Source organism: Oncorhynchus masou, chromosome 31, assembly GCF_036934945.1.
Source record: "Oncorhynchus masou masou isolate Uvic2021 chromosome 31, UVic_Omas_1.1, whole genome shotgun sequence".
NCBI classification, from domain to species: domain Eukaryota; kingdom Metazoa; phylum Chordata; class Actinopteri; order Salmoniformes; family Salmonidae; genus Oncorhynchus; species Oncorhynchus masou.
Genome location: NC_088242.1, coordinates 90013674 through 90037593, shown reverse-complemented (window position 1 = coordinate 90037593; position 23920 = coordinate 90013674). Strand labels below are relative to the sequence as shown.

Sequence of the window (23920 nt, the reverse complement as noted above, 5' to 3'; positions counted from 1 at the left end):
TGTATTCTATTCAGCACCTGTTTGGCAGAGACATAATATACACACAGCGCTTGCTCCTCACCTTCTTTTTGTTGATCTCTAGGATTTTCCACAACTAGTCACATTTATTCCCCACATCCGACTTCACCTTTACCTCCTGAGCAACCAGTAAACAAACATTCCCCCGTTTCGAGTTTATTTCTCACTTACTCTGCATCCATTTTGCTGTCACATGTGTTCAGAGTTTGTAATAACCAATTTATTGTTGGGATTATGATATGCTATAGGTCAGGCCCTATTGTGTCCCATTCTGACAGAATTAGTTTTACTAGGGGAGGTCGGGTAAACATAATTATGTGCATGAGTACAAAACACCACATCTGTAATTTTAGTCCCGTCCTAATCTGCCATGTCATTCATTTTTACATGGCAGGAGAGAAACAATTCCAACCAGATTAACCTTCTGTTTATTGGTGAACTTCAAGGTCTTCTGATAATACTAGTCCCGTGTGAATCGACATCCCTGTGTTTTGAAAAAAATATCTGAGTTTGACAGGTGTTGCTCGTGGTTGGCAAAAGATCACAATAACTGATTGGATAACTAAGTGCTACATATAAACTATATATTAATGGCCTACATCAACTTTCACAGTGAATGTTTTTGTTTATATGTTTTGTGCGTATTAATTGAATATTGCCAAATGCATCATTAAAACAAAATATTGTGCCTATTTAATGCAACCCTTGCTTTTAATATATCACAAAGCAGCATACAACTGACCTAAATGTTTGAAATTATGAATTCACTTTCTCATCTAAACCCTTAATTTTTTTTGTTGTTTAGCTCACTTCTGGGGGCATTTAGTAAGTACTGCAGAATGCTAAAATATCCTAATGATTATGATCACACTTTCTCAATTCAAATATTATGGGCGACACTATACCAAAGATGGTTTGGTACAGTTTAGAAACTTGGGAACCAAGCTCAAGTTATAGGTGTGGCCCTATCACCTGGACATGTTGAAATACTGTATCTTCATGCCTAGAATAAAAACCTCCAGGCTTCCGTCAAAACTGTCAATTTATAGAAAATATATTTTTTTAAATTACAGGGGGAAAAAACGAATTTCTAATATGGATTAAATAATTTATTTACCCTTCATCAATCAACACACAATATCCCATAATGACAAAGCAAAAACATTTATTTTGAATTTTGTGCCGAAGCCACTCCTGCGTTATATTGGCTGTGTGCTTAGTTTCGTTGTCCTGTTGGAAGGTAAAACCTTCGCCCCCAGTCTGAGGTCCTGAGTGCTCTGGAGCAGGTTTTCATCAAGGATCTCTCTGTACTTTGCTACATTCATCTTTCCCTCGATCCTGACTAGTCTCCCAGTCCCTTCCGCGGAAAAACATCCCCACAACATGATGCTGTCACCACTATGCTTCACCGTAGGGATGGTGCCAGGTTTACTCCAGATGTGACGCTTGGCATTCAGGCCAATCTTGTTTCTCATGGTCTGAGAGTCTTTAGGTGCATTTTGGCAAACTCCAACCTGGCTTTCATGTCCCTATTACTGAGGAGTGGCTTCCGTCTGGCTACTGCCATAAAGGCCTGATTGGTGGAGTGCTGCAAAGATGGTTGTCCTTCTGGAAGGTTCTCCCATCTCCACAGAGGAACTCTGGAGCTATGTCAGCGTGACCATTTGGTTATTGGTCACCTCCCTGACCAAGGCCCTTCTCCACTGATTGCTCAGTTTGGCCGGGCGGCCAACGCTAGAAAGAGTCTTGGTGGTTCTAAACTTCTTCCTTTTAAGAATGATCGAGACCCCTGTGTTCTTGGGGACCTTCAATGCTGCAGAAATGTTTTGGTACCCTTCCCCAGATGTGTGCCTCAACACAATCCTGTCTCAGGGCTCTACGGACAATTCCTTCGACCTCCTGGCTTTGTTTTTTCTCTGACATGCACTGTCAAATGTGGGACCTTATATAGACAAGTGTGTGCCTTTCCAAATCAAGTCCAATCAATTGAATTGACCACAGGTGGACTCCACTCAAGTTGTAGAAACATCTCAAGGATGATCATTGGAAACACAATTTCGAGTCTCATAGCAAAGGGTCTGAATATTTATGTAAATAAGGTATTTATTTTTATATACATTTGCTAAAATAAAAATAAAAACTGTTTTCGCTTTGTCGTTATGGGGTATTATGTGTAGATTTAATCAATTTTAGAATAAGTGTAACGGCGTTCTTCTTTTGTTGAAGGAGAGTCGGACCGAAATGCAGCGTGTAAGTTACTCATGTTTATTAGGAAGACAAAACGAACGAACTATACACGAATAACTAATAAATACAAAAACAACAAACAGAACGTGAAACCTAATACAGCCTGACTGGTGCACACTACACAGAGACAGGAACAATCACCCACGAAATACAAGGCGAAAACCAGGCTACCTAAATACGGTTCCCAATCAGCGACAACGAGAATCACCTGACTCTGATTGAGAACCGCCTCAGGCAGCCAACATATTTAACACACACACACACACACACCCCTAATCAGCTACAATCCCAAACACTACAAACCCCAATTTGAAAATACAATACATAATAACCCCATGTCACACCCTGGTCTGACTAACTAATAAACTAAAACACAAAATACTAAGACCAAGGCGTGACAGAACCCCCCCCCCCCTAAGGTGCGGACTCCCGAACGCACCTCAAAACCATAGGGAGGGTCCGGGTGGGCGTCTGTCCATGGTGGCGGTTCCGGTTCCGGACGTGGACCCCACTTCATAAATGTCATTGTTCCTCCCCTTTGCGTCCATGGATAATCCATCCTAACCGCCAACCATGGCCGAATAGTCCTCACCCAGAACCCTACATAACAGAGGAGCAGCTCGTGACTGAGGGGCAGCTCGGGACTGAGGCAGCTCGGGACTGAGGGGCAGCTCGGGACTGATGGGCAGCTCGGGACTGATGGGCAGCTCGGGACTGAGGGGCAGCTCGGGACTGAGGGGCAGCTCAGTACTGAGAGGCAGCCCAGCACTGAGAGGCAGCCCAGTACTGAGAAGAAGCCCAGTACTGAGATGAAGCCCAGCCAGGCAGTTGAATCCGGCAGATCCTGGCTGACTGGCGGATCCTGGCTGACTGGCGGATCCTGGCTGACTGGCGGATCCTGGCTGACTAGCAGATCTGGCAGATCCTGGTTTACTGGCGGATCCTGGCTGACTGGCGGATCCTGGCTGACTAGCAGATCTGGCAGATCCTGGTTTACTGGCGGATCCTGGCCGACTGGCGGATCCTGGCTGACTGGCGGATCCTGGCTGACTGGCGGATCTTGGCTGACTGGCGGATCTTGGCTGACTGGCGGATCCTGGCTGACTGGCGGATCCTGGCTGACTGGCAGATCTGGAAGAGTCTGATTGACTGGAAGATCTGGAAGAGTCTGGCTGACTGGCAGATCTGGAAGAGTCTGGCTGACTGGCAGATCTGGAAAAGTCTGGTTGACTGGCAGATCTGGAAGAGTCTGGTTGACTGGCAGATCTGGAAGAGTCTGGCTGACTGGCAGATCTGGAAGAGTCTGGCTGACTGGCAGATCTGGAAGAGTCTGGCTGACTGGCAGATCTGGAAGAGTCTGGCTGACTGGCAGATCTGGAAGAGTCTGGCTGACTGGCAGATCTGGAAGAGTCTGGTTGACTGGCAGATCTGGAAGAGTCTGGTTGACTGGCAGATCTGGAAGAGTCTGGCTGACTGGAAGAGTCTGGCTGACTGGCAGATCTGGAAGAGTCTGGCTGACTGGCAGATCTGGCTGCTTCATGCTGACTGACGGCTCTGGCTGCTCCATACTGACTGGCGGCTCTGGCTGCTCCATGCTGACTGGCGGCTCTGGCTGCTCCATGCAGATTGACAGCTCTGGCGGCTTCATGGAGACTGGCAGCTCCTTGCAGATTGGCAGCTCCTTGCAGACTGGCAGCTCCATGCAGACTGGCAACTCCATGCAGACTGGCAACTCCATGCAGACTGGCAGCTCAGGCTGCTCTATGCAAACTGACAGCTCTGGCTGCTCTATGTAGACTGGCAGCTCAGGCTGCTCTATACAGGCAGGAGGCTCCGGCAGCGCTGTAGAGGAGGAAGGCTCTAGAACCGCTGAACAGACGGGAGACTCCGACAGCGCAGGAGAGGGAGAAAGCGCTGGCTGCGCTGAACAGGCGAGGCGCACTGAAGGCCTGATACGTGGTGCTGGCACTGGTGGTATTTGGCCGAGGACACGCACAGGAAGCCTAGTGCGGGGAGCTGCTACTGGAGGGCTGGGGTGTGGAGGTGGTTCTGGATAAACCGGACCGTGCAGGCGCACTGGAGCTCTTGAGCACCGAGCCTGCCCAACCTTACCTGGTTGAATACTCTCGGTTGCCCTGCCAGTGCTGTGAGGAGAAATAGCCCGCACTGGGCTATGTAGGCGAACCGGAGACACAGAGCGCAAGGCTGGTGCCATGTAAACCGGCCCAAGGTGACGCACTGGAGACCAGATGCGTAGAGCCGGCTTCATGGCATTTGGCTCGACGCTCAATCTAGCCCGGCCGATACACGGAGCTGAAATATACCGCACCGGGTGCCGGGCTATGCACCCGCACTGGGACACCGTGCGCACCACTGCATAACACGGTGCCTGCCCGGTCTCTCTAGCCCTCCGGTAAGCACAGGGAGATTGCGCAGGTCTCCTACCTGACGCAGCCATACTCCCTGATAGCCCCCCCCAAAAAAGTTTTGGGGGCTGCTTTTCGGGCTTCCTTGCCAACCGTGTTCCCTCGTATCTTCGGCTCCAATCTCCGGCTGCCTCTGCTCTCCTTAGTGCCTCCACCTGTTGCCATGGGAGGCGATTTCTTCCGGCCAATATCTCCTCCCAAGTGTAGCAACCTTTACCATCCAGCACGTCTTCCCATGTCCATTCTCCGAATAATTCCTCCTCCCTTTGCTGCTCCAGCTGTCGCTGCCTGTTAACACGCTGCTCCTGTTTGCGCTGCTCCTGCCTGTTGACACGCTGCTCGGTCCGAGTGTGGTGGGTGATTCTGTAACGGCGTTCTTCTTTTGTTGAAGGAGAGTCGGACCGAAATGCAGCGTGTAAGTTACTCATGTTTATTAGGAAGACAAAACGAACGAACTACACACGAATAACTAATAAATACAAAAACAACAAACAGAACGTGAAACCTAATACAGCCTGACTGGTGCACACTACACAGAGACAGGAACAATCACCCACGAAATACAAGGCGAAAACCAGGCTACCTAAATACGGTTCCCAATCAGCGACAACGAGAATCACCTGACTCTGATTGAGAACCGCCTCAGGCAGCCAACCTATTTAACACACACACACCCCTAATCAGCTACAATCCCAAACACTACAAACCCCAATACGAAAATACAATACATAATAACCCCATGTCACACCCTGGTCTGACTAACTAATAAACTAAAACACAAAATACTAAGACCAAGGCGTGACATTAAGGCTGTAACGTCACAAAAATGTGAAAAAAGGGAAGGGGTCTGAATACTTTCTGAATGCAGTGCATCTTGCAGCTTCAGCAACACAGACAATGTGTTAAACACGTTGATGTTCTGTGGTGGTCGCTGCAGCAGGGAGGAGCGAGAGACAACGGGTGCTCGTCATGCTGTCACTTGCTGTCTTTTTTTTTAACACAGCGCAGCAAGTCTGAGCCAGGCCCGGCACAATCATATCAACTGCTGGCCGGACTCCCTCTAGTAATTTGTGTGTTTTAGTTATTTAATCAAACAGTGTGCTTAAAGTATCAGACAAGCTCAGTGAATATAATTGATTTCGTTTGTCGAAAGAGAGTCGGACCGAAATGCAGCGTGTTGGTTACTCATGTTTTTAATGAAACAAATGACGATACATGAAATAACTTATAAATACAAAAACAACAAACGGAACGTGAAAAAACCTATACAGCCTGTCTGGTGAACACTAACACAGAGACAGGAACAATCACCCACGAAATACACAGTGAAACCCAGGCTTCCTAAATACGGTTCCCTATCAGAGACAACAAGAATCACCTGACTCTGATTGAGAACCGCCTCAGGCAGCCAAACCTAAACTAAACACACCCCTAATCAACCACAATCCCAAAGCCTACAAAAACCCCAATATGACAACACAATAAACCCATGTCACACCCTGGCCTGAACAAATATATAACGAAAACACAAAATACAATGACCAAGGCGTGACAGACCCGTTCTATGTGTGGAAAAATACAAGTTTTAAACAATTTCAACCAATCGACTGGTCAAATGAACAGACAACTCATGTTCGACAAAGGTTTAGTCGGGGACAGCCCTAGACTCCGTGTGTCTTTTAATTATGATCTGGTAATCAATATAGTAAACACCAGGCTAATGATAATCTGTTGACTGACTGATGGTCAATTATATATTTTCCTAGTTTAGCCTACCTGATGTCTGTTTGTTTTTGCCAAATTTCTTGATCATTGATCACTTGATTCAAAATGAGATTCAAATGACCTTGAACATTTGACTATCTCTCTTTAGAAAAGGCAGATGTTCTCCTCCTCCGGGCCAGCCTCCACTCAAGCTTCCAACTGCAGCTCTCTGACCTGGAGTTCAATGAGATCATTGGTTCAGGTATTACGGACAGATTCAACCCTATACTGTTTTCCTTAACAACATGGTTTATGCACATACAGACTATATTGAATAGTAGAATATATTTTCTACCCACAGGCTCATTTGGAAAGGTCTATAGAGGCAAGTGTAAGAACAAGGTCGTTGCCATCAAAAGGTAGGTAGGCCTAAGGATCACTTACATTGGTTAGCACTGTTCTTGGCTCGCAAAACGAATGAAAATACCAACAACTAAAATACAACATAAAATGCTATAACACAAATTAATTAAATATGAACTAACTTTTAATTCTCCTCTCTATAGGTATCGGGCCAACACGTACTGCTCCAAGTCAGACGTGGACATGTTCTGCAGGGAGGTGTCCATCCTGTGTCGTCTCAACCACCCCTGTGTCATCCAGTTTGTGGGGGCATGTCTGGATGACCCCAGCCAGTTCGCCATAGCCACCCAATATGTCTCCGGGGGCTCCCTGTTCTCCCTGCTGCACGAGCAGAAGAGGTGAGGCCCTAAGCTGATCTCAGACCTGTCATTTGACCTCACTGTTACTGTGTTTATAGCGCTGTCAATGTCCAGGATCAGAAGAGGTGGTTCTGAACTGATCTTAGACCTTTCAATGGACTACTGCACTCTTACTCTGTCTAAACATGTACAGCAGTTTCAGAATATATTCAGAACCATTCACTTTTTCCACATTTTGTTATGTTAAAACAAACTTGGGATTTTGTGGGATGTCTAGCGTTAGTCTATGGCTGCCTGAGGCGGTTCTCAATCAGAGTCAGGTGATTATCGTTGTCTCTGATTGGGAACCATATTTAGGCAGCCATATTCTTTGTGTGTTTCGTGGGTGATTGTCCTTAGTGTCCTTGTTCCTGTCTCTGTGTTAGTTTACACTAGTATAGGCTGTTTCGGTTTTCGTTACGTTCTTTGTTTTGTAGCGTTTGTATTTTGATTTGTGTTACGTTTTGTTCATTAAACATGGATCGCAATCTACACGCTGCATTTTGGTCCTTCACCACAAGAGAACCGTTACAGAATCACCCACCACAAACGGACCAAGCAGCATGTCAACAGGCAGGAGCCACAGGAGAAACAGCAAAGGCAGCAACAGCGGCGCAATGAGGATTGGACATGGGACGATATATTGGATGGCAAGGGTTGCTACACATGGGAGGAGATCCTAGCGGGAAGGGATCGCCTTCCATGGGAACAGGTGGAGGCAGCGAGGAGAGCAGAGGCAGCCGGAGAGAGGAGCCGGCGATATGAGGGAACACGGTTGGCTAGGAAGCCCGAGAGTCAGCCCCAAAAATTTCTTGGGAGGAGGCTCACAGGGAGTAGGGCTACGCCAGGTAGGAGACCTGTGCAAACTCCCTGTGCTTACTGGCGGGCTAGAGAGACCGGGCAGGCACCGTGTTATGCAGTGGTGCGCACGGTGTCCCCAGTGCGGGTGCATAGCCCGGTGCGGTATATTCCAGCTCCTCGTATCGTCCGGGCTAGAGTGGGCATCGAGCCAGGTAAGGTTGGGCAGGTTCGGTGCTCAAGAGCTCCAGTGCGCCTGCACGGTCCGGTCTACCCAGTACCACCTCCACACCCCAGCCCTCCGGTGGCAGCTCCCCGCACCAGGCTTCCTGTGCGTGTCCTCGGACCAGTACCACCAGTGCCAGCACCACGCATCAGATCTACTGTGCGCCTCGCCTGTTCAGCGCAGCCAGAGCCTTCCTCCTCTCCTGCGCTGCTGGAGTCTCCTGCCTGTTCAGCGCAGCCAGAGCTGCCAGCCTGCATGGAGCAGCCAGAGCTGCCAGCCTGCATGGAGCAGCCAGAGCTGCCAGCCTGCATTGAGCAGGCAGAGCTGTCAGTCTGCATGAAGCAGCCAGAGCTGCCAGTCTGTATGGAGCAGCCAGAGCGGCCAGTCTGCATGAAGCAGCCAGAGATGCTAGTCTGCAAGGAGCAGCCAGTCTGCCCAGCGCCGCCAGTGCCGCCAGTCTGCCCAGCGCCGCCAGTCTGCCCAGAGCCGCCAGTGCCGCCAGTCTGCCCAGCGCCGCCAGTGCCGCCAGTCTGCCCAGCGCCGCCAGTGCCGCCAGTCTGCCCAGCGCCGCCAGTGCCGCCAGTCTGCCCAGCGCCGCCAGTCTGCCAAGCGCCGCCAGTCTGCCCAGCGCCGCCAGTCTGCCCGGATCTGCCGGAACCGCCAGTCAGCCAGGATCTGCCGGAACCGCCAGTCAGCCAGGATCTGCCGGAACCGCCAGTCAGCCAGGATCTGCCGGAACCGCCAGTCAGCCAGGATCTGCCGGAACCGCCAGTCAGCCAGGATCTGCCGGAACCGCCAGTCAGCCAGGATCTGCCGGAACCGCCAGTCAGCCAGGATCTGCCGGAACCGCCAGTCAGCCAGACTCTTCCGGAACCGCCAGTCAGCCAGACTCTTCCGGATCCGCCAGTCAGCCAGACTCTTCCAGATCCGCCAGTCAGCCAGACTCTTCCAGATCCGCCAGTCAGCCAGACTCTTCCAGTTCCGCCAGTCAGCCAGACTCTTCCAGATCCGCCAGTCAGCCAGACTCTTCCAGATCCGCCAGTCAGCCAGACTCTTCCAGATCCGCCAGTCAGCCAGACTCTTCCAGATCCGCCAGTCAGCCAGACTCTTCCAGATCCGCAAGTCAACCAGACTCTTCCAGATCCGCAAGTCAACCAGACTCTTCCAGATCCGCCAGTCAACTAGACTCTTCCAGATCTGCCAGCCAGCCAGGATCTGCCGGAGCCAACTACCTGCCTGAGCTTCCTCTCAGTGCTGGGCTTCCTCTCAGTGCTGGGCTTCCTCTCAGTCCCGAGCTGCCCCTCTGTCCCGAGCTGCCCCTCTGTCCCGAGCTGCCCCTCTGTCCCGAGCTGACCCTCTGTCCCGAGCTGACCCTCTGTCCCGAGCTGACCCTCTGTCCAGTGGGGTTCTGGGTGAGGACTACTAGGCCATGGTCGGCGGCGAAGGTGGACTATCCTAGGACGCGAGGAGGGGGGACTAAGACATTTATAGAGTGGGTTCCACTTCCCGCGCCGGAGCCGCCACCATGGACAGACGCCCACCCGGACCCTCCCTATTATTTTGATGTGCGTCCGGGAGTCCGCACCATAGGGGGGGGGGGGTTCTGTCACGCCCTGGTCGAAATATATTATGTTTATTCTTCATTTATTCGGTCAGGCCAGGGTGTGACATGGGTTATTGTGGTGTGTTTTTATCTTGGGGTTTTGTGGGATGTCTAGCGTTAGTCTATGGCTGCCTGAGGCGGTTCTCAATCAGAGTCAGGTGATTATCGTTGTCTCTGATTGGGAACCATATTTAGGCAGCCATATTCTTTGTGTGTTTCGTGGGTGATTGTCCTTAGTGTCCTTGTTCCTGTCTCTGTGTTAGTTTACACTAGTATAGGCTGTTTCGGTTTTCGTTACATTCTTTGTTTTGTAGTGTTTGTATTTAGATTCGTGTTACGTTTTGTTCATTAAACATGGATGCAATCTACACGCTGCATTTTTGTCCGACTCTCCTTCACCACAAGAGAACCGTTACACGGTGTAGACCGAGACAAAGGAAGGGAGGCCCCCTCTGATCCAGGCCCAGCAACAGCTGCTCCACCACCCACTGCTTATCTCTCCCACTGTATGACACAAATGCATCGTAGTGGTGACGACCACTGGGGTTGGGCCTCTGCACGGCCTCCTCCAGCCAGCCACGGGCGATGTGGTGGAAGGCCATTAGGTAGTCCCCGGCCAGCTGATGGAGCAGCACCACCAGCATGAAGAGGAGCAGGCCCAGTGAGGTGCAGAGGAACAGGACAAAGTCCATGTCCAGGGAACAGTGGGCCGCAGAGTACCTGGGGAAGTTCTGGACGCCACCTTCATTTTTGCATGTCAACTCCAATTCCCAATTTTGCTAAAAAAAATTACCTGGACTTGTGTCTGTCTCCTGACCCAGTTGTCCAGCCAGGCATCGTTACAGCTGCAGTGCAGGCAAGGACTGAAATACTCCATATTCCTCAGGCTGGTCAGTGGCTCTGGAAAGCCCTCTAACATGCTAAACTCCTCTCGGGATTGGACTTTAATCAAAATGAGGGGGTGCAGGTCTCTGCTCAGATCCTCCTCCAGAGTGAGGATCCTACATTCGATCAAGCTCAGGCTCTCCAGCCTTGTTAGGTTGTGGAACATGATGCTCAGCACTGGCTGCACGATGAGGTCCACTCCTGTCAGCTTCAGATGCCTCAGCTGCACAAGCCTGTTCAGATTATTCATGTCCACAGTTGGTTTTCTCAAAACCAACTCAAACTCCTGCAGAGAGAGGAAGTACTTTGCGACGAAGTGAGACCCACACAGAAGATGTCCTGTTACAGCCCTGAGGTTGACAACAGACTGGAAGAATGGTCTCCAGCAGTCCTGAAATATCACATTCAATGGACCGAAGAACTGCAGGGTGAAGCCTGGTTTTGGGGTGCTGTTGCTGCCGACGGTGAGGTTGAGAGAACACCAGGAGCTTATAATCATGTTAGTTAGCGCTTGCGGGAAGACTCGACCGAATATGTGCGTCAGATTCACACTCACACTCACATGTTTCTCCCACTGGCTGGATGGATAGTAAATGTACCCTGAATCTATGGTTGTCAGCGAAGTGAGGTTGATGAATGCAAATGCTGCAGTTTGCATGATGGATTTATTGAACGGTGTTAAAGTCTCTAAGCTTTGCAGGCCAAAGAAACTGTTCTCTGTAATCTGAGAGATCTTGTTACTCCCTAGGTCTAGGAACCTCAATTCAGCTGTTCAGTTGTATAATTCTGCTCTACATAATGAGATATGAAATTGGTGGTCATCCAATTGAATGAAGACTGGCAGTTCTACCACTGCTTTTCGTGCAAGCTGTGTTGTATCTGTGTGCATCTATATATCTTGTGCATCTCATTTTTATATCTTGCACATAATGTGCGATCTCTTCCGGATCTGTTGTTTAGACACATTGAGAGGCGTAGGGGCAGATCAGTTTATTTTTACAGCCCTTTTTTTCTCACTTCCCCTTTCTCTGTCCCGGCACTACATATCTTACTGGTCTGTGACTCACTGACACAGTTACAGGGGAATAAAGCAGTCCAACAGTTAACACACAGGAACTTTATTTAAACACACTGAGGAAGATGAACATGGGGATGCACATGGGGATGAAAGGTTGGAATAGGTAGAGTTTGAGAGGCAGAGAGTTTGAGAGGCAGATTTATGGTACCCCCTAGACTCTCAAGCTCAGGTCGTGGGGAGATGGGGTGTGAGGGGGTGTAGGGGTTCTGTATAAGGAAAAGAAAGGCAATGAATATACATACACTGTACCAGATTTGCCAGTTCTTGCTGTGAGATGTTACCCCACTATTCCACCAAGGCACCTGCAAGTTCCCGGACATTTCTGAAGGGGGAATGGCCCTAGCCCTCACCCTCCAATCCAACAGGTCCCAGATGTGCTCAATGGGATTGAGATCCGGGCTCTTCGCTGGCCATGGCAGAACACTGACATTCCTGTCTTGCAGGAAATCATGCACAGAACGAGCAGTATGGCTGTTGGCATTGTCATGCTGGAGGGTCGTGTCAGGTTGAGCCTGCAGAAAGGTTACCACATGAGGGAAGAGGATGTCTTCCCTGTAACGCACAGCATTGAGTTTGTCTGCAATGACTACAAACTCAGTCCGATGATGCGTTGACACACCACCCCAGACCATGACGGACACTCCACCTTCAAATTGATCCCGCTCCAGAGTACAGGCCTCAGTGTAACGCTCATTCCTTCGACGATAAATGTGAATCCGACCATCACCGCTGGTGAGACAAAACCTTGACTCATCAGAGAAGAGCAGTTTTTGCCAGTCCTGTCTGGTCCAGCGATCATGGGTTTGTGCCCATAGGCGACGTTGTTGCCGGGGATGTCTGGTGAGGACCTGTCTTCCAACAGGCCTTCAAGCCCTCAGTTCAGCCTCTCTCAGCATTTTGCCAGGAATGTATGACCTGAGATAACAGAAGCTGGGTGTAGGAGAGAGTGAGAGAGGGGGAAGCCACAATCTATACCCAGAAAGGGCCACATCATGACACCTCCTTGCTGCATGCCTAAGGCACGTTCACGCAGATGAGCAGGGACCCTGGGCATCTTTCTTTTGGTGTTTATCAGAATCAGTAGAAAGGCCTCGAGTGTTCCAAGTTTTCATAACTGTGACCTTAATTGCCTACCGTCTGTAAGCTGTTAGTGTCTTAATAACCGTTCCACAGGTGCATGTTCAGTAATTGTTTATGGTTCATTGAACAAGCATGGGAAACAGTGTTTAACCCCTTTACAATGAATATCTGTGAAGTTATTTGGATTTTTATGAATTGTCTTTTAAAGACAGGGTCCTGAAAAAGGTAAGTTTCTTTTTTTGCTGAGTTTATATAACACATTATAACACTTGTTGTAAGCAGTAATAAGTTGTTTTAAATATTCATTAGTAATGACATGAGATGTTATAGAAGGTCATTATAACCGGTTTTATAACATCTCATGCCGTTACTCATAACTATTTAAAAATACTTACAACAGTTTATGAATGTTATAATGTGTCATATAGTTGTTATAAAGGCATTATTCATAAGAACATCTACATTAAAGCATTACTTAAACGTTTTAATTGGTATGTAAGTATAATGTTCAGTGCTGTTGTCGATCCATCATCCAGTATTTTTTATGGAAATTTGTCTACTTGAAAACGTGCAGATTGTGGCTGTAAAACAATTGTTGTGAACGGTTTAATGTCTTATTTCTTGGTAGTGTCTTCACATCCGTTTCTCCAACCTATCATCATTGATCTATACTAAGTGTTTCTCTGATACATGTTTTGTCATATCTGTGGTATACTGTCTGATATACCACGGCTGTCAACCAATCGGCATTCAGGGCTCAATCCACCCAGTTTATAATGAGTGTTACTCTGCATTTAGATAAAGTCTAACAGTCTATGAGCTGACTTATTGATCTTCTGCTGTGTACCGTGGTATCAGTTGATTGGCAGGGCCAAGGAGCATCGATCTCTCTTACTTAGTGTTGGGGTTGTTCTTCTAATGATGTGTAATGATGTGTCAACGGACAGGATCATCGATCTGCAGTCCAAGCTCATCATCGCCATCGACGTGGCCAAGGGCATGGAGTACCTGCACAACCTCACTCAGCCCATCATCCACAGGGACCTCAACAGGTCGGTGGAGGGTGGGGGTCAGTGGGGTTTTGTGTGTGGGGGTTGGGAAACATGCTGGGTGCATGTGTGTTTTGTGGGGAATTTATACTGGGTCTTAATCTATGTAGAAATGAAGCACAATGAGCGGTATACAGTAGATGTTGAATTGAAGATGTAGTGACTATGTGAAATTAAGTGTTTTGAGTTATTCTTCCAATAATGACATTTGCTACTTTTAGTCACAACATTCTACTCTATGAGGACGGGCATGCTGTGGTGGCTGATTTTGGAGGTAAGCAACAAAATACAGTATCAGTCAAAAGTTTGGGCACGCCTACTCATTCAAGGGTTAGTCTTTATTATTACTCTTTTCTACATTGCAGAATAATAGTGAAGACATCAAAACTATGAAGTAACAGATATGGAATCATGTATTGTACATGTTGTAACCAAAAAAGTGTTAAATAATAATAAGTAATTTGAGATTCTTCAAAGTAGACACCATTTGCCTTGATGACTGCTTTGCACACCCTTGACATTCTCTCAACCAGCTTCATGAGGAATGCTTTTCCAACAGTCTTTAAGGAGTTCCCACATATGCTGAGCACTTGGCTGATTTTCCTTCACTCTGTGGTCCAACTCATCCCAAACCATCTCAATTGGGTTGAGGTCAGGTGATTGTGGGGCCAGGTCATCTGATACAGCACTCCATGAAAGAACCAATAAGCTCAAACCAGATGGGATGGTGTATTGCTGCAGAATGCAGTGGAAGCCATGCTGGTTAAGTGTGCCTTGAATTCTAAATAAATCACAGACAGTGTCACCAGCAAAGCACCTCCACATCATCAAACCTCTTTCTCCATGCTTCACGGTGGGAACCACACATGCAGACCAAAGGGGACTCATCAGACCAAAGGACACATTTCCACCAGTCTAATGTCCATTGCTTGTGTTTCTTGGTCCAGCAAGTGTCTTATTATTGGTGTCCTTTAGTAGTGGTTTCTTTGCAGCAATGACCATGAAGGCCTCATTCACGCAGTCTCCTCTGAACAGCTGATGTTGAGATGTCTGTTACTTGAACTCTATGAAGCATTTATTTGTGCTGCAATCTGAGGTGCAGTTTACTCAAATGAACTTATCCTCTGCAGCAGACGTAACTCTGGGTCTTCCTTTCCTGTGGCGGTCCTCATGAGAGCCAGTTTCATCATAGCGCTTGATCAATAAGTGCATTGAAAATGTCATCCCCACAGTGACTGTACGTTCAACCAGGAGCCATTGGTAGTGCTGCCACTTTCAAGTAGCGGGACTCTAACCCGGAAGATTATAAGAAATCCCGCTATGCCCTCCTACGAACCATCAAAGAGCGAAGCCTCAATACAGTACACAGATTGAATCGTACTACACGGCTCCAATCCTCGTTGGATGCGTCAGGGCTATTATTACAGATTAAAAAGGGAAGCACAGTCGCGAGCTGCCCAGTGACACGAGCCTACCAGACGAGCTGAGTAACTTTTATGCTTGCTTCGAGGCAAGTAACACTGAAGCATGCATGAGAGCATCAGCTGTTCTGGAAGACTGTGTGATCACGTTCTGTGCAGCCGATGAGAGGAAGACCTTTAAACAAGTCAACATTCACAAGGCCACAGGGCCAGACGAACTACCAGGACGTGTACTCCAAGCATGCGCTGTCCAACTGGCAAGTGTCTTCACTGACATTTTCAACCTCTCCCTGTAATACCAACATGTTTCAAACAGACCATCATAGTCCCTATGCCAAAGAACACCTAACCTGCCTAAATGACTACCGACCTGTAGCACTCACGTCTGTAGCCATGGAGTGCTTTGAAAGGCTGGGCATGGCTCACATCAACATCATAATCCAAGAAATCCTAGACCCACTTCAATTTGCATGCCACCCCAAAAAGAGCCACAGATGATGCAATCTCTATTGCCCTTTCACACATGGACAATAGGAACACCTATATGAGAATGCTGTTCATTGACTACAGCTCACCGTTCAACACCATAGTGCCCTCAAAGCTCATCACTAAGCTAAGGACCCTGGGACTAAACACCTCCCTCTGCAACTGTATCCTGGACTTCTTGACGGGCCACCCCAGATTTTAAGGGTAGTTAACAACACATCCGACACACTGATCTTCAACACAGGGGCCCCTCAGTGGTGCATGCTTAGTCCCCTCCTGTATTCCCTGTTCACTCATGACTGCACGGCCAGGCACCACTCCAAAACCATCATTAAGTTTGCTGATGACAAGAATGGTAGGCCTGATCACCGACAATGATGAGACAGCCTATTGGGAGGTCAGAGACCTGACTGTGTGGTGCAAGGAGAACAACCTCTCCCTCAACGTCAACGTGATCAAGACAAAGGAGATGATTGTGGACTACAGGAAAAGGGGTACCGAGCATGCCCCATTCTCATCGACAAGGCTGTAGTGGAGCAGATTAAGAGCTTCAAGTTCCTTGGCGTCCGCATCCCCAACAAACGAACATGGTCAAAGCACATCAAGACAGTCGTGAAGGGGGCACAACAAGACATATTCCCCATCAGGAGACTGAAAAGATTTGACATGGTGTCACGTTCGTTGTACGGAGGAGACCAAGGCGCAGCGTAAGATGAATACATACTTTTAATGAAGACGAAGAACACTTAACTATACAAAACAACAAACCGAACGTGAAGCTATAATAATACTAGTGCAGACACAGGCAACTAGACATAGACAATAACCCACGAAACACCCAAAGATGGCTGCCTAAATATGGTTCCCAATTAGAGACAACGATAAACAGCTGCCTCTAATTGAGAACCAATCTAGGCAACCATACACATACATAAACACCTACATAGTAAACAACCCCATAAACCTACAAAAAAACCTAAACAGTACAAAAACACATACATCACCCATGTCACACCCTGACCAAACCAAAACAATAAATAAAACAAAGAATACTAAGGTCAGGGTGTTACACGTGGGTCCTCAGATCCTCAAAAGGTTTTACAGCTGCACCAGTGTTCCATCACTGCCTGGTATGGCAACTGCTCGGCCTCCGACTGGAAGGCACTACAGAGGGTAGTGCATACGGCCCAGTACATCACCGGGGCCAAGCTTCCTGCCATCCAGGACCTCTATACCAGGCGGTGTCAGAGAAAGGCCCTAAAAATTGTCAAAGACTCCAGCCACCCTAGTCATAGACTGTTCTCTCTGCTACCACACGGAAAACAGAACCATGTGGTAAGTCTAGGTCAAAGAGGCTTCTAAACAGCTTCTACCCCCAAGCCATAATACTCCTGAACATCTAATCAAATGGCTACCCAGACTATTTGCATTTGCATTGCCCCTCCCCCTCTTCTATGCTGCTGCTACTCTCTGCTATTATCTATGCATAGTCACTTTAATAACATTATTTCAGTTACCTCGACACCGGGGCCCCAGCACATTGACTCTTTACCGGTACCCCCTGTATATCACCGAGCTATTGTTTTTTTTTACTGCTGCTCTTTAATTATTTGCTACTTTTATCTCTTAATTTTTAAAGGTATTTTCTTGTAAGTAAGCATTTCACTGTAAGGTCTACCTGTTGTATTCGGGCACATGTGACAAATGTTTTATTTTTTTATTTGATGGTTTTTGCAACTGACCTTCATGTCTTAAAGTAATAATTATCTTTGCTTATTTCAGCTGTTCTTGCCATAATGTCACTTGGGGTTTTACCAAATAGGGCTATCTTCTGTACACCAGCCCTACCTTGTCACAACACAACTGATGGCTCAAACGAGTTAAGATGGAAAGAAATTCCTCAAATCAACTTTTAACAAGGCACACGCCAAGAGTGTGCAAAGCTATCATAACACATTATAGCACTTGTCATAAGCTGTGCAAAGCTGGCCTCTTTAAAGAATCTCAAATATAAAAATATTTTGATTTGTTGTCACGCCCTGGTCGAAATATATTATATGTTTATTCTTCATTTATTTGGTCAGGCCAGGGTGTGACATGGGTTATTGTGGTGTGTTTTTGTCTTGGGGTTTTGTGGGATGTCTAGCGTTAGTCTATGGCTGCCTGAGGCGGTTCTTAATCAGAGTCAGGTGATTATCGTTGTCTCTGATTGGGAACCATATTTAGGCAGCCATATTCTTTGTGTGTTTCGTGGGTGATTGTCCTTAGTGTCCTTGTTCCTGTCTCTATGTTAGTTTACACTAGTATAGGCTGTTTCGGTTTTCGTTATGTTCTTTTTGTTTTGTAGTATTTGTATTGATTCGTGTTTTACGTTTTTTCATTAAACATGGATCGCAATCTACACGCTGCATTTTGGTCCGACTCTCCTTCGCCTACAGAAAACCGTTACATTTGTTTAACACTTTTTTGGTTACTACATGATTCCATATGTGTTATTTCATCATGTTGATGTCATTGCTATTATTATACAATGTAGAAAATAGTAAAAATCAAGAAAAACCCTGGAATGAGTAGATGTCCAAACTTTTGACTGGTAGGGTATAAACATACAATATAATGAAGACAGATTACAGTTGGTAAAGTAGCCATTTCCTATAGTGAATTTGTCATGAAGGCCCAATAACAGCTATTTATCAGATTACATATCCCTCCCCCTCCCGACTCAGACCGCTCCAAGACAGTCCTAACAAAATGCTTGCTTGAGATATTTTTTATGGGAAACTCTTACAGTCAGGTACTAAATTGTTACACAGAAGTGACTTGATATTGAAATAAAAATAGCTGCCTCACTAACCTCATTATTAGAATCTTGAACCCCTTTTTTTCTCTTTAGAATCCAGATTTCTGTTATCCGAGGTTGTGGACAATATGACCAAGCAGCCAGGGGTTAGTCCAACTTCCATACCATAAATGTGTGCGTGTGTGTGTGTGTGTAACTATACTTGTGGGGACCAGAAGTCCCCACAAGAATAGTAAACAAACAAATATCTGTCCCACAAGGTCAAATGCTATTTCTAGTAGGTTTAGGGTTAAGGTAGGAATAGCATTAGGTTTAGGGTTTGGAGTTTAGGGTTAAAGTTAGGTTTGGGATTAAGGTTAGGATAATGGAAAATAGGATTTTGAATGGTTATAAATTGTGTGTCCCCACAAGGTTCATTAAATGTGTGTTCGTGCTAGTGAGTGAGTGCGAGTGCTCCCTGGAGTGAAGCCTTCGCTGAGGAACCATTTGTCCATGGTAGCCAGAGTGTTTTACGTTGCTAATTTGACTCTTGTTTTGGTGTACAGAACCTGCGCTGGATGGCCCCAGAGATATTCACCCAGTGTACACGCTATACTGTCAAGGCCGACATGTTCAGCTATGCCCTGTGTCTGTGGGAGCTGCTCACTGGAGAGATCCCCTTTGCCCACCTGAAACCTGGTAACCTCTGCATGAATAAAAACACACCAATCTGGTTTGGGAGAATGTGAATCAATGAGTCAGTATTGGATTGTTTCAAGCATGTTATATATGTTGGATTCTCCCTGTCCTCATCAAGCTGCAGCAGCTGCAGACATGGCCTACCATCACATCCGGCCTCCTATTGGCTACTCCATACCCAAACCCATCTCTGCCATGCTAATGAGGGGCTGGAATGTCTGTCCAGAGGTCAGTGTCCTTCTACAATCGATAGTCCCTTGATTCCGTAGAGCGTAAAGACCACTACATTTATGTGAGCTAAATTCCATCACGATGCCAGGACAGCGGAGTCAATCACCACCTTCTGGAGACACCTGAAACCCCACCTCTTCAAGGAATACCTAGGATAGGATAAAGTAATCCTTCTCACCCCCCCCCCCCCCCTTAAATTATTTAGATGCACTATTGTAAAGTGGCTGTTCCACTGGATGTCAGAAGGTGAATTCACCAATTTGTAAGTTGCTCTGGATAAGAGCGTCTGCTAAATTACTTAAATGTAAATGCATATGAACTAAGTTCATGTGAGTTAAGTTCATGTGAACTAAATTCATGTGCTAAGTATGCTACGCTCATGTGAGCTAAATGCTACATATGCTAAGTTCATGTGAGCTAAGTTCATGTGCTAAGTATGCTACGCTCATGTGAGCTAAGTGCTAGGTACTAATAAATTAGCATAAAGACACCAGAGACTCTGGGTTCGAGCCCAGGCTCTGTCGCAGCCGGCCGTGACCGGGAGGTCCATGGGGCGATGCACAATTGGCCTAGCATCGTCTGGGTTAGGGAGGGTTTGGCCAGTAGGGATATCCTTGTCTCATTGCACACTAGCGACTCCTGTGGTGGGCCGGGCACAGTGCACGCTGACCAGGTCACGAGGTGTACAGTGTTTCCTCCGACACATTGGTGCGGCTGGCTTCCGGGTTGGATGCGCGCTGTGTTAAGAAGCAGTGCGGCTTGGTTGGGTTGTGTTTCGGGAGGACGCATGTCTCTCGACCTTCGTCTCTCCTGAGCACGTACGGAAGTTGTAGCGATGAGACATGACAGTAACTATCAATTGGATATTACGAAATTGGGGAGAAAAAGGGGGTAAAATAATAATAATACAATAACATTTAAAAAATAACAAAGGGATGGAACAGGGCTGCAACCTGCCAAAGACTTTCTATGTCTACCCTACCTGCCCTCAGCTGTGCTGTCTATACTGCCTCATTAATTACTGTTGTTTTCACTTTCTCTTGCATAATTCAGCGAGAGTGTCAATAGCAGGATACCCTTGGATTAAAAATCATCTCTATATTACACCCATCAGAACAAACATTTAATTGTTTGCGAGATCAGACATAATATCACTGTAATCCAAGTGTTGATTTTCGTAAATTGTTTTAAGTTCAGCGGAACTAATTTGTATATATTGCAACTGTATAAATTATTACATTTTCCAATTCCACAAAAAATGATCACGCATCAAAATAAATTCCAGACAAAGCTTTATCGTTCTTATAGATTTAATGGAAAGACAATCTACTGTATTTCATTGAGCCCATTTCAGCCATTACCGGGGTGTCTTACAGTGAAGTAGGATCTGGCTCTGTGTTTGTTGTCTTACAGTGAAGTAGGATCTGGCTCTGTGTTTGTTGTCTTACAGTGAAGTAGGATCTGGTTCTGTGTTTGTTGTCTTACAGTGAAGTAGGATCTGGCTCTGTGTTTGTTGTCTTACAGTGAAGTAGGATCTGGCTCTGTGTTTGTTGTCTTACAGTGAAGTAGGATCTGGCTCTGTGTTTGTTGTCTTACAGTGAAGAAGGAGATGGAAAGCCTGCTTTTCAAGTAGAGTTCACCTTCGATTCATGTGTGGGTAGATCCGCATAACTACACAGACAGGCAGACTGAGAAAGCACAGCTGTATGTGTGTGTGTGTGTGTGTGTGTGTGTGTATTTTTTCTGTGAAGAGAGTTTACAGGTTAAATAATCCTATTTTATCTCCTCCGAATCAGGATAGACCTGAGTTCTCTGAGGTGCTGGCCACACTAGAGGAATGCCTATGCAATGTGGAGGTATGGTGTTTTTCTATAGTATGTGAATCTACACCAGAGTGGGAATAAACATATGCTGCTTACATTTTCAGAAAGTTCACCGATTCCTAGCTCTCGTCTGTCCATGTGACACTTGTTGATGATAATGTCATACATGTATGTGTGTGATCCACAGTTGATGTCCCCAGCCTCCAGTAACAGCAGTGGGTCCCTGTCCCCCTCTGGCTCGTCTGACAGCCTGGCGAGGGGCAGTCCTGGTCGAAGTCACGTGGCCGCCCTCCGTTCCCGCTTTGAACTGGAGTACGCCCTCAACGCCCGTGCCTACGCAGTCTGGACTCAGAGGTAGGGCTTCACTAGCCTGGTCGTTGTCTGGCGTTGATAATGACCATAGGTGTTGGCTACACAGCAATCGAGAAGAAAAAGAAACGCACACCTACATAGGTGAGGTGCTAGCTAGCGGAATAGAAAACTTGAAAATAAAAGAGAGCCGCACACTCTGGGGGCTCAAAAGCAAAAATGTAATATCCAACGAGTCAACACACAGACAGACAGACAGACAGACAGACAGACAGACAGACAGACAGCTTGGCTGGCGAAACGTTGGATATTACATTTTTGCTTCTGAGCCCCCAGAGTGTGCGGCTCTCTTTTATTTTCAAGTTGGCTACACAGCACACACCTATCTGGGACCAGGCTAGTATATCATATATTCTTCTCCACATACAGATGACCACAATACAGAGAGAGTGGGTTAGAGAGTTTCACTGAAGAAGTTTCAAATGTTTCTCTTTTCTATTAGGGCATGCTGACCTTTGTCTCCGTCTCTGTCTCTATGGCCTATATACTGGATTGTTAAGCATAACCAAGTTAAGTGTAAAGCCCAGTACTAGTAGGAATTCGGTGTCCAGGGACATAGTAACTGAAGTTAGATTTGTGTGTGTTCTACTGCTGAAGTCTCTGCCTGTTAGAAATGTCCTGGCAGACTGGAAGTTAATGAAATGTTTCATCCGTTTTGTTTATATTAGATGTAGAAGTGAGAGAGTGTGGTTATGGGGTCCTGTGCTGTTACACAGGGGGTCATGCTAGATTCATCAGAGATGTGTTTACACCTGCCTCGTCTAACTCTGCCTCCTCAATCTTTCATTATTTTAAAGAGATCATTGTACAAAATGTGTCAGTAACCACTTGATGCAGATTGTCATATTATGTCGTAGAGGTTGATTATGTAAACATAATCACTATATTCAGCCTTATAACAGCTCATGTATGATCTATTTTCAGCGAGGGACGACGAGATTCCCAAGGTCCGTCTCTGGATGAACTGAGGAGGAATATGCAGTTTCCACCTATTGACCGAAATGGTAAAAAGCATATTAATGAAGATACTCATCAATCCTATACCGGTATTATAGAACTTCATCATTTGAAATGGAGTACAGCCAGTTGGGTAGAATGTGTTGGTGTTGGTGTGTGTTGGGAAAGGACCTGGCTGTGGATCATCCCTAACCCCTGACCTCTGTGTCCTACCTCCTTCAGGGTATGTGTCAGACCCTATGAGCACCATGCGCTTCCACTCCAACTGCAGCAGCAACGGCAGCTTTGAAGACAACTAACATAGATGGGAAGTCTTCCAGCTCTACTATGCACTATTACTGTAGTTCATGAAGCCACAGCCTTATTTCTGAGTTTATCACATAGACATATTGGTTGATCGAGTCTTGAGTATAAGCTATATATATATATCGTTATGTGTATTTCCTAAAGCTATTTACTACTTTCTGTGTTTATGGTGTTGAACTGTTTGAATAGATTTGTGTGGTTTTTATATCTGGTAAGTATTTTTTGGATACGAGGCATTTTGGGGGTTTCGAAAATGTTTCATATTATACCACCTGTATAGTCTATTCTTAAAAACATCTTCAAGCGTCAGAATGCTTAGGAAATTTGTGCTTTTTATTTTCAATAAAATAGAGAAATCATTGAGTTTCATTCTATAGGATTTTACAGTGATAAACAAGATGAATCCTAACCAAACAAAACTAAATACAGGATTCATAATGAATGGCATATGAATAAATAAATTATACAAGAATATTTAGAAGTAGAGGTATTAGGCTGCATTTACACAGGAAACCCAATTGATATTTTGCCCAAAATGACTTTATGTTACAACCATACTAAAAAAAGGTTTATTAAACTTCTGTACAAAAACCACGCATTCATCAATTATATACAAAATCTGCCAGCCCATTCAAGTACTAGAAGCAATGGCTTTTTAATTGGGAAACGATTGGTAAAGCTCATTCATCTAATGTGTAGATATGTGTAGATATGTAGCCATTTGCTGTATGTTCTATGTGTGGCATATACTGTTTTCAAATGCATCGGGAGATTATATTTCAAAGTCCATTTCAATTATATGCATATTCTAGATCCTGGGTCTGAGAAATAGGCAGTTTCATTTGGGTACGTTTTTCATCCAAACATCAAAATACTGCCCCCTACACTCAATAGGTTAAACAACATGATCATTACACAGGTGCACCTTGTGCTGGGGACAATAAAAGGCCACTCTAAAATGTGCAGTTTTGTCA

General features: G+C 46.2%; 1 protein-coding gene across 1 annotated transcript in view; it reads left to right on the top strand.

The window, feature by feature from the left end:
• tnni3k (TNNI3 interacting kinase) overlaps positions 1-23526 on the top strand; it is a 52210-nt gene extending 28684 nt beyond the window's left edge. Inside the window, exons 14-25 of the mRNA XM_064953037.1 lie at positions 6565-6657; positions 6757-6814; positions 6962-7156; positions 13774-13878; positions 14097-14149; positions 18676-18728; positions 19128-19260; positions 19379-19488; positions 21288-21347; positions 21502-21668; positions 22608-22687; positions 22863-23526. Coding sequence (XP_064809109.1) covers positions 6565-6657; positions 6757-6814; positions 6962-7156; positions 13774-13878; positions 14097-14149; positions 18676-18728; positions 19128-19260; positions 19379-19488; positions 21288-21347; positions 21502-21668; positions 22608-22687; positions 22863-22939 — 1184 coding nt within the window. The 3' untranslated portion in view covers positions 22940-23526. The remainder of the gene's footprint in view (positions 1-6564; positions 6658-6756; positions 6815-6961; positions 7157-13773; positions 13879-14096; positions 14150-18675; positions 18729-19127; positions 19261-19378; positions 19489-21287; positions 21348-21501; positions 21669-22607; positions 22688-22862) is intronic.
• The last annotated feature ends 394 nt before the right edge of the window (positions 23527-23920 follow it).